This window comes from Sprattus sprattus, assembly GCF_963457725.1.
Source record: "Sprattus sprattus genome assembly, chromosome: 4".
Lineage (NCBI taxonomy): Eukaryota > Metazoa > Chordata > Actinopteri > Clupeiformes > Clupeidae > Sprattus > Sprattus sprattus.
The window spans coordinates 44,359,110-44,370,582 of record NC_137923.1 but is presented as its reverse complement, the minus strand read 5'-3'; the positions used below and the strand labels follow the sequence as shown (position 1 = coordinate 44,370,582).

General features: G+C 43.7%; 1 protein-coding gene across 1 annotated transcript; it reads left to right on the top strand.

The window, feature by feature from the left end:
* Positions 1 to 6,389: 6,389 nt before the first annotated feature.
* On the top strand, positions 6,390 to 9,178 carry tcf19l (transcription factor 19 (SC1), like; the record flags this gene model as incomplete). The annotated part of the gene is made up of 3 exons (XM_080836784.1): positions 6,390 to 6,666; positions 6,868 to 7,852; positions 8,836 to 9,178. 3 exons carry the CDS (start codon positions 6,390 to 6,392, stop codon positions 9,176 to 9,178), a joined length of 1,605 nt encoding a protein of 534 aa, XP_080692910.1.
* Between the last annotated feature and the right edge of the window lie 2,295 nt (positions 9,179 to 11,473).

Genomic DNA, 11,473 nt, shown 5'->3' with positions numbered 1-11,473 from the left:
TCAAAAACTCCTCACATGCAACTTTATAGTCATCACTGCTTGTTTCATCGGAGGTGTAAGGCCCGTTGATGTTACTTTACATATTTGGACACATTTCAATCTAATAAATGCTTAGGCCTAATGTCTGAGCTAAAAGTTAACCCGGAGGAACAACTAAAATTGATTTTCCAGCTCACCTTACTTTTGAGAAACACATGAGTGTTGAACATGTTTTTGCACAATGCATGCGTTTGAATTAGATTTAGCCGAGACGTCTCGGCTGGCCAAGAGCAAACGGCTAGTTTGGAATGACTGTAGTGCATGCAAGTCTCTTGGACGAACAGTCACAAACTTGAAGGTTTTGTATTAATATGTATAAATAATACCTTAAAAAGTATACCTAAAATACATTTTAAAATTCAGGGGTTACCCAACATAACTTCATAAAAATCCATTCCCTTTAATTGAGAATACCAAATAAATCATGATACCTAACCACAATAGACATAAATCTTAACAACAGTACAAATGACAGTACCATTCATGTAACCCGTAAAAAAAACATTAAGACATTTGAAACCATTTAAATCAAAGATTTTGACAATATCAAGCCTATTTGAGAAAATTATAAAATAAAAGCAATACATTCATTATCTAACATCTACAAATATATCCTGTATGAAGTGGTTTAGAAGCAGTGTGGATATAGCAATGCCACGCCCTTCTCCTGATCCCCAGAAATGCACAAGCTTTCCTGAGCTGGACCTGAATTCTCATCAATAATGTATTGTCTCCCACAAAGGGAAATTAATGGGTCGGTAGTGTACCCTGTTCTATCTACGAGGCCACAGCTCTGAGAATAGTTGCAGCGGAGGCTCCTTTGTCACCTGTGTAGGACCAGAGGCAGCAGTAGTCTAATCATCTAGTCTTTATCCGAGGGATGACATGCAATATATGAGAGAGAGAACGAAAAAGAAAAAAAGAGAAAGAAGCAGGCCTGGCAACCTTCCCAGTAGTTTCGATCGCTCATCTCCTGCCTTTGTCCTTCCATTTCACGCACTTTTAAGCCCATCCATCAAGATGATATCTGTTCTCTGATGCCATCCCCCAGACATGTCATCGGTCACCTTATCCACTCAGCTCAGCATGTTTGGAGATGCAGCACGAGGACCCTGCAGACGAGGCCAGAGAGCATCACCTCCGCACTGTGCACTCCCTCACCCTTTCATAACAGTGAGGGAAGTGCAGAGCCTGTGTCAGTAGAAAGCCAGGACCTCTTTGCCTGGTCTTTGCGCTGGTCTTGATGACTTGAACTAACAGAGACTGACAGGCGGACTTGACAAGGGTCTGACAGTTGCGGCCAGTTCGAGGCGGACCTCGCGGACGTAAACCATTTGTCAATCACTCCCTCGTGCCATTGCGCAGTTCTTTGCTGTCCGAAGAAGAGCTCCACTTTCAAGACAGACGACTGAATGGAAATATGTGTCAGAGTTCACCCACTCTAGGAATGCTGAATGTATGTGGAGTCTGGTGCAATGACTGAATGTCAATGTACAGAGGAGGGAATGTCCTTAGGTCAATGTTTGTACACCAGTGGTGGCTGGCTTTACGTCTGTTATTGGCATATAACCAGGTGAGGCTTACTCTTTGAATGAGGCATGCACAGTGTGGTTGCATTTTGCACAACATTACAAGATGTGGCTTCTACTGAATATTAAAAGTATCCATGTCAAACACTAAAATGTATATGTGAAATTAGAATTGCCCTTTAAAAAGCAGACTTGGTAGGTGTCAAAGGCAATCACGTGAATCTGCCTGCTGATAAAACAGCATCAGTTTGACAGCTACATTTTAATGAACAGACCCTGTTTTTTTCAGCCTCTCATTATTATTTCTTTTGCTATTGGCATGTTCTCCCACTTCACATTCAGAACTGTCCCTAGTGGCCTGAAATTATTCACCAAGGTTGACAGGCACATTCTTATTTTTGGCTGATACATGCGTGCGTTTCTTAGCGCAGATTGTCACAACACAGTGTGCCATCTTACACAGTCACAGACCTCCCTCATCAACTCCATTTGATCTAGTAAGAGCGAAAGAGAAGAGCATTCCCTCTTCCATCCAGCCAGGCAGCATGACCCCGACAGCTGAGATTCCGTTTGGCACCAAATTAACCACTTGCCCAAGGCTAACGTCATTCCTATCCTCCCTGTTAAAGCGTCCCCGCTCCCATCCACTCCACTCCCCACCAAACCCCGTCTGCGATGTCATAAAGGTTTGGGATGCAAATGGATGACACAAGCATTGGCAACTACAAGAGAGCGATGCTTTTAATGGATCTAAAACAGAGAAAGAGAGCGGGAGAGACAAATTGGCTTCAGAAGGCACTAGGGAAGACTTGCGAGATCTGTGGGGAATATTGCTACCTCATACTTACTTATCTGATGTCTGTGCAGGGAACCTAAGATAGCACTGGGACTGCATGTGTGAAGTCTTAAGGAAAAAGCACAAATAGAACGAAGAGTAGCCTTTTCTCTCAAAACTAAATTTTTTTGAAGTGATGTAGCAGCTAGTGTAAATATGTGCTAAATAAAAGTATGATTCTAGTTCCTAATTAGCTGTTTATTAATAAACCCTGGGCATTAAGTATCTAACTTGAAAATCTAGCAGGTGCAGTACTACACAGCCAAGTAAATGATCATCTGTGCTTATTCGCTTATTTGCTCATTTTCTAATAGATTTGCTGTAATACTTTAGAGCTGGATCAGGCTGAATGATCAAGTAGCTTATATTGTAAAGGCTACCACACTAGAAACCCACCCAGATATCAGTGCCTAACTTGTCCATCATCCAATCAGATATCTCGCATTCTTGTTTTAGTGTATGAGGAGGGGACTGACCCTTCTTGAGTGGACTTTGTAACCAATTGTGCAACAGTAATCAGTGACATGCAACCTACACAGGGTAGATGAATCATTCAGCAAAGCACAATTAGTGTGCAATAGTGTGTACCATGGCACCACCACATTTACCATAACCCTTGTCCAAGCACTTATGTAAATAGAAGCAATGCATGCCAATAGTAGTAGTCTTTCTTAATGCAAGGCTAATGCAAGATGTTTTTCTATTCTATGATTGTTGCATTTTACTGAATTATTTCACCTGACACCAATGAGGAAGAAGGCATTTTGAGAGACCCCTGAGACAGAATGAAAAAAGCATGTGTATCTCTCCATTGTCTTTACCTTTCTTTCTCTGTCTCCTCTTTTTTCCTACTCTTCATCTCAGCTATACACACACACTTAGTCTTTGAAGTGTATTGTAAAACATCTTTCTTTACTCAAATAATTTCAGCAAGAGAATGTTTTCTTTTTATATTCCAAGACAAAAAAAACATACCACCATAACTAAGTGTATTGCTACAGTTATGACTTATACTATGCTCTTTTATTCTTCTTTGAAATGCTGTCCTAGCTCTAACGTATACTAAAGACTTAAGACTTAATCCAGCATGCTGAACCGTAGTTTGCCTGATAGACAGCAGCCACCACGCATTGCACTGTAGGTACTACTGGTTTCTGTCCATGTGTATTGGGAAGTTTGGTTCACTGTCAATGGTACTATACTGTAAGAAAAATGCATCCATTTACCCATGAGTCACAGTAGTGAAATGTGTGTGGTTTCTATTTTCATCTGACAACAATCATTTTGCCTTAGAAAAGAAACTGTTCAAACACTTCCGCACTGAATCGGATGGTTTGTGGAATCTCATTTGAAGAAAAGAAGATCCAATTAAAAGTTCTATAGAAATACAAAGGAACAAGAGAGTTTGTCATCCCCTTGAACGGACTTGATACATGTACATGTTGATTTGGATTTCAGCCAAGAAACCAATGAAAGATCAAGGCCATTCAGGTGTAATGCAGCGACAAGATGCCCCTACATTTCACAGGTTTAATAGGTCCAACAGTGTAGATGTAGGCTACTGCATGAGCAGGCCTATGCAATATTCAACTGCTTCTATGCCCCATGGGAGGAAGTTGTGAGGCGCACACGCCCCCCTCAGGTCTGGCTTGGATTCACAAGCCTTAAGTGGAATTATGTTTTATTTTATTTATGTTTATCTGTTTTGCAGGCCTTATGCAAGCATTATATAGCTTTACAACTATCTCATGTTTCATGCATTACCTAAATTACAATACCCATCCTTGTCAAAAACGGCTGAAAATGGCTAACACTTATGATTTACATCTGAATATGTCTGAGGTAGAAGGCCTACTACACTATTGTTCATCATTGTACTGACAATCTGTCCGATGAATGTCGCAGTCAGATGTAGGCCTAGTCGAGTCAACGCCTTAACTGTGGAAATATTTGAGTCTGAAAATCATCCACCACTAAATATATACATTCAGTCAGCAGGCTAACTTATTTGTGAATTACGTAGCATTTTTTTCCCCCCAATAGGCTGTTCATTCAAGGGAAAAGAACTATGGTATCATTGACTCAACAACACTTCTCAATCATGCATAGTTACCTTCTTTATGCTTGTTTTAATTTACTGTTGTGAGCAGATTCAGTTTATATAAATGCCTCTTTAAATATACTAGGCTTATCATGCACAGTTTTGTAACATGTCCTTTATTTTATGAATGAATTCTGAGGATAATAAAAATCGTTTTGACAACTACCAAGATTGCTGTACATTTCTAACAATTTTGAACACTTGAATATCTAGCCAACAAAGGTATATGGGCATGAATGACAACAGCAACAAACAAATAACTCAATGGTTAACCTGCTTATCCTTCAGTTGCAAGTCGCTTTGGAAAGCATTTGACAAATGATAAGCCCTAAATGTAAGTAAGCGCTAGGGCTAGGCTTCATAATGCTTTATCCGGGAATAAGACATGGATTATACTGTACATAGGAAATACTGACCTCAGTTCTATCTAAAGCATGAGCTTCAGTTCAGCAGTATCATTGGATCTAGGCTATGGTGTTAAATACATAAAATATCCTATTTCTATTGTTTGACCACACCAGCCATAATACCTCCTTTCGCGGGACGTCAACGATTCAGAGACGGAAGTGTCGTGAATCTCGCGCAAGGAAGCCCCTTCTGGCGCGCCAAATTTCAAAGGACTTCCTGGGAAAAGGACGCGAAAAGAGGAACAACAGCGATTAAATAAAGAATAAATACCCCAGTTTGCAATTCCATTTTCTCGATAAAAGGGTATGTTATGATTTCCTTACCGTATCTGCTTAGGATGCAAGCAACAAAACTGTGCTTTAGTATATATTTTGTGAGATATGTAAGACCTCTTTTTTGCCGATCGAAGGGTTTACCAATAGTAGCTGGCGTCAATGTTAGGTGGATAGCAAGCTAAGCTAACCACCTATGCATCCGATGCGTCCTATTATTTGTGCGGTTAACTTAGCTGCTTCCTGTTATACTTTGTGTGCTAGATAGTTATATACAACTAACTTTACTTACATTATAAATGACAATAGTTACCAGCTGCAAATGTCTTCACGCTTATTTCTCAGTATATTTGACAATTTACGGGGTTATCTTGCTAAATGACAAGCTTTCTTTATTCTTTTACTGTGAGCTGGTGTTTCCCCAGCTAAAGTTAGCTACCTACAACAAACGTTAACTAAATGTGTGCAAGACTTGCACTGCAAGGAAACACGTTGCTATTCAGTAGACCTATATTTTGTGTTTCTTTAGACGTTAGGCATGGCATTGTGTGATTTAAAGAGCGTCGTTGTGATTACAACAACGACCTGTCTTCCGCCGTTTTCGTATACAAAAAATGAGCTGTTGAAAGATTAAATCTACTCAATGTTACGTGAACATAGCAAACGGTATGTCACATCTCAGTAAACTTCTATGCTGACTTTAACAACATTGTATCGTGTTAACAATGTAAATTGTCAGTAGAAGTAAGACTTGCAAAGTATGTAAATATTGCAACAATAGCTTATGACCACAATTCACCTTTAACGACATTTAATTTCCTTCTCTGTTTATCTCAGGTGCTGAACCATCATCTGGCAAAACACTTCTCGCGGAGGCAACTTTATGATTCATCTCATTTATGACCTACAGACAAACCCCAATGAAACGTCACTGCGGTAACTGTAGAGTAAACGAATGTTAAGAACATTTTAGGCACCCTGTAGCACTGTAATTTTAAGTCAATTTTCGCCAAACTGTTGGTAATGCTTGGGTAGACATGTACACACATGACATTTTGCTCGCTTTTTAAACCTAATTTAAAAAAACAAAAAAAATGTACCGTAATTAAATGAAAACCAATCACATATCTAATTAAGCTCAGCTCAGGTCAGGGCTTTATTCTGGCGGACTCGGTCGGGTGCGGGAGGGGTTGTAGGGAGCCGAGATGCGGTCCGAAGTGCAGCCCTGCTTTCAGCTGCTGAGAATTGGCTCTTCCACGTCCAATGGCAACGCTCTACCGGACTCATCCCGGGACTTGTACACTTTTCGGCCTGCGCTCACTCACTCGGTGTTCAGGCTTGGCCGTGCGGCAGAACTGTGCGATGTGACCCTGGATGCTGCCAACGTGTCTCGAATCCATGCAGAGCTATACGCCGAAAAGGAGAGCGTTATAAATGGAGAGGAGGGCTGGAAAGTGCGGGTCAAGGATCGAAGCAGCTATGGTGAGCCCTGGTTTATTCCCCCAGCCAATTGCCACTGTAATGTTGGGCTTAGACTCTTGAGCTAATTACATTTTGAAGATGTTTTGGTCTTTTGGGCAAACATTTGCATTAAATACAACATTCTATTCTAAAGACCTTTTATACTGATATTTGTTCAACATAGCTTGAAGTATTATGTCAACACTTTTCCCCTCTATCTAGGCACTTGGGTCAATGATGCACGTTTGCAGTCTGGTGTCCACTGGGAGCTATCAGATGGTGACACCCTTGCTTTTGGTGGGCAGTCGGAACAAGGGAGCCCAGAGTTCTATTTCCTGTTCCAGAAAGTTTGTGTGCGGCCACTTGACTTTGATGCCATTACCCTCCCGAAGGCGGGCTCCTTCTCCTCGGACCTTCAGAACCGCATAAGGACCAGCCTAGAGGGTAAGGTGGAGCCCAACCTGGATATTTCCAGCCTGTCCATCAAGCGTGCCACTGTCATCCTCAACTCCATCGGCAGCTTGAGCAAGATGAACGGCAGCTGCTGGACCTTCAGCCGTGCTGACAGCACGCCCACCCCGACTTCCAGCCGGGTCAGCAGCCCAACGCCCCACTCACTGGTCCCCCCCTCCACCCCGCCCCCTCCGGCAGCTCCACTGGCAACCTCCTGCAGCACGTCGGCCAAGAGTCGCCGCAAGTCGGCCCACACGGTGCTCTTGGAGGACGACAGCACAGATGATCAAGGGAATGTATCGACGGCTGGAGAGGCCAGGCTTCGCGGGCGGAAGAGGCGCCGCCTCTATAAGTCTGAGTCTGAGAGCTTCCAGCCCCCGTTGGCCAAGGCCGAGCCCAGAGCTGCACCACGGCCCAACGCCAACTTCACCGCCTATAACAATCATTCTAACTCTAACAATCACAGTGAGACCAAACTTGGCCAGCACCTTAACGCCAACGTGCACATGCGACGCAACAACGTCGACCCCGTCTGTAATCACGGTAATGGGGCCAGAGGGCCCCCTGTGTTCCGCCAGCGGGAGTTGAAGGGCCTGTCCCCGGCAACACGGGGCAGGAGGAGGTCTGCGCCTTCGCCCATGTACTCCCCCCTGGTGGTGGGAGGAGAAAACTACCACCTGGCCTCGCCCTCCCTGAGGCTGGCCAGAGGAGGCAGGGAGAGGAACCAGTTCTCCCGCTTTCATGTAACTACAGGGTGAGTCCTCTCTCTGCTGAAGTATCTGCTAATTTGCATATCTGAATCATAGTCGGTGTTTCCTCAATCCTGGCTCAGAGATATTTTTCAAATGCGGTGGAACAGGCTGTTATGTTTTGTTTTGAATGAGTTGAGAAGTTCCTGCAATATTACACATGGATCCTTTAGGCATTCTGGTGCCAATGCACAATTCTTGGTGTACATCTGAAGTGTTTGTCTTTGCCCTGGACTGCGGAACAGGAAGGGCCAGTAGGACCCAGCCCCTACCTACTTTCACCTACTACCTTTTAAATCAAACGGAATCCATCAGTAGTTACGTGTCATACACTGCTTCCTTTTGTCAGAGAGGAGACAGTAAGGGGAGAGAACAGATTTCATCCATTCACGTTTTGGAATGGCAGACACATCAGCCAATCAAATAGTTTTGTTACTATGAGGTGGGTGTTATCTATCTGTAACGTTATCCACCAAAACCTCAGCTCGTCGTAAGTGTGGCCTCTCACTCTGGCTATGTATATATAACGTGAGATTTGGTGACACGAAGTGAGAGCGTTCTGAGTTAAACTTACTCTCAACTTGAGAAGTGACCAATTTAGGCGATTATCAATGGGAGTGAAGGATACCGTTGACTGACAGATGATGCCAAGACTGAGCAAAGATTCAACGTCCACAATCCTAGTACATCCATAGTCATAGTACATTCATTATGCTGTTAACTGGTGTATCACTGCTAGCAACCAGAGAACAGGCTGAGAAGGCCTAGTTCATTTAGCTGGGGACAGCGCTGGGGTGCTGCTAATGTGTCCAATCAATTTGAAATGTGTTCCATGGTCCAAAGTCTTCGCTATAATTTGGGTATGTGCCGCTTCTATAGGGTTCAAAGCAATGGAAATATAAATCAGTCGCTTCCTTTGACATAAAATGTACTTGAATGACGGATTGTACTTGTACTGACAACTTTTCCTTCCCTCCCTCTTCTGCAGGAAGCGCCGTGGCCGACCGAGGAAGCACCCTCTCCCTCCACGCCCATCCCTCCCATCCCCTACTTCCTCCTCCTCATCTTCCTCCTCCTCCTCCTCCTCTTCCTCATCCTCCTCCTCTTCAGATGACGACGAGGAAGATGACGACGAGGAAGAGGAGAGGGCTCAGGTTGGAGTTGGTGAGGCGTGTGCGGCTGGCTTGCGCTGTCGGCTGCCCCAACAGGACACGGTGCAGTGGATCCAGTGTGACGACTGCGATGGCTGGTACCACGTGGACTGCCTGCGCTGCGCCCGTGCCTCGCTCCCGATCGACCCAAACGCCGACTTCCACTGCGGCTGCCGCTAAGGCTTCACCCTCCACCCCTTCACCCACACACACACAAAAATTGGCCTGCTTCTATATAGTAACACCTGCCCCACTGACTTGTACAGAGGCTGCTGCTGAAATATGACTCGTTTCCCCATTGTATGTGCTCCCAGCCCACTCAGTGCAGTAGATACACATAAACGCACACAAAGTACAAAGCCCCCCTTTTTAAGACTATCAGACTTGAGCACCACCATTTATTGGTGGCACACACTCACTCCACAGGGCCACTGTGTCATCAGTGAAACTGTTTATCTCCTAACATTAACTGATGTAATACGTTTTAACAGGCACACACACACACACACCCTTTTTGTAATCCGGAACCGTTTTAATTGTTAAACCTGACCTGCCACCATGCCCATGCACACATCGGAAGGCAGTCCATTAAGAATGCGTACACACACACACACACACACAAAAACACCATCAGAGTCACTTACCCTACTCGTCGACTACTCTCTCTGACCTGGGAAAAGCCCTGTAATTGGCTCAGATACAGCCCTAATGAACTCCACTGTGTGATTCAGTGTTGAGTTGAAAGCGATGCTCAGTGGCCCTTTCCTGCAGGAGAGGAAGCTGCTCATGGGGACCGACTCTTGGCAGTGTGATGAAAATGCGTATTAGAAGTGCACTGATCATTATGGTGGCAGGCAGAAAGAGGCTGATGCATTAAAGTGACTTTTAAAAAAAGGCTTTTGTGGATCGTCCTCCTGCGTTTGAAGACTCATTCCCTCTCGCTCTTCAAAAGGCCATTGCAAGCTTCAGATGGGAAATGGTCCGAAATGGTAATTTAGCCTGAACTTTAATGGCATGCGGCTGGCGTGCGGCTTGGAAATTGCTCTCATCAATCACTACTCGGCAGAAGATGGCTTTAGAGTTCTTTGAGGACTTAATCTCAAGCTTTGCATTGCAAACTTTAATATGGAACACTTTGTGATTCACTCCACATAGGGAAATGACCATCATTGCTCAGTACATGTCAGTGGGCTACTGGGCTTTTACTCCAAGGGGCCTCCAGAGAGCGGCTGGGGCCTCAAGCAGGGCTCTTGAGATGATGTGACTCATGTGGTTACCACATCCTTGATGCAGTCTTGGGGACCAGACCGCTAGTAGAGTTAAGACTATAATGCTTGGGAAACACATTTGTGTCATCTGCTTCTGTGGTGTCCGTCTGGTGATTTGTTTGTGTGTGTGAGAGAGTTTGTGTACTGCTGTTGGGTGGCCCTTTCACCACTGGTGTGTATGATTCAAAGGGGGGTAGGGGTAGCCCTTTGACGCTGGCTCTGCGGTAGTGCCAATGATGAGGCCATTTCTTAACCAGATGTAATAATTACTCCAAAAGCTACAAGATCTTGGGTAGGCAGAAGAATGCATTGTGTCTTGCTGTCCTTGCTAAATGCCATGCCAGATTTTGGGACGTTTCTTACCGATCAGTCCAATTCCAATACCGTTATTATCGGATGTATAAATGCATATGTAAAAGCAAAAGGGGGCAGGTATTAATTAAGGGTCATATTTGCTGTCAGAAATTCAGCTTCTCGTCAAAACAAAAATATATATAATTTTGTTTTTCTTTCCGTATGTCGTTTTAACATAAGCTTCCACTTTCACAGCCGCTAACCTCATGTGTAGGAATCTGTTGTGTGCTGTAAATAATAATAGATTTAAGCTGGTTTATATCTATGAATGTTTATGATTTCACACTGTCTTCACTTTACAGAAATGGAACAGAAACCATTATAATCTGCATGCCTTTCACAGTGTTGGGCTATGAAGTGCGAGGGAAACCAGGGCCTAAATAAAATATTTAAAAGAGAGGTGTTTGTGTTGCAAATGTATGTCTTCAGAAGTAATGCACCCGCTCAGTATTCATGGTCTGCCTGATTGTTTTCATATAATGTATGTTTCCCCCAGTTCTGTCAAATTATAAGCCTTTCCTCTGATCCTTTAGGCTTACTGTTATGCAAATAGTTTAGTCCAACAAATGCCTGACAAGAGGTGAATTTTAAGAGTGGATAAAGGCACAGAGTTTCCCTCTAACACAGCCAGTGAGAAAGAAATATTTTAAAATATGTCCTTTGTGTCCTTCAAAGACTCACCCAAATGGCCCCTCAGTGCGTAATCATTCTATCTAAGTATATAAAACTCTCTTGAGGACTTCTGTCGGGTCAGTTAGGCGAGGTGACTGCTGTAATAAAGCTTAGCCTGATCAGAATATACCCTAAAAACAGTTTGTGAAAGTGGCTGAGGCCAATATGAGCACGGGCAATT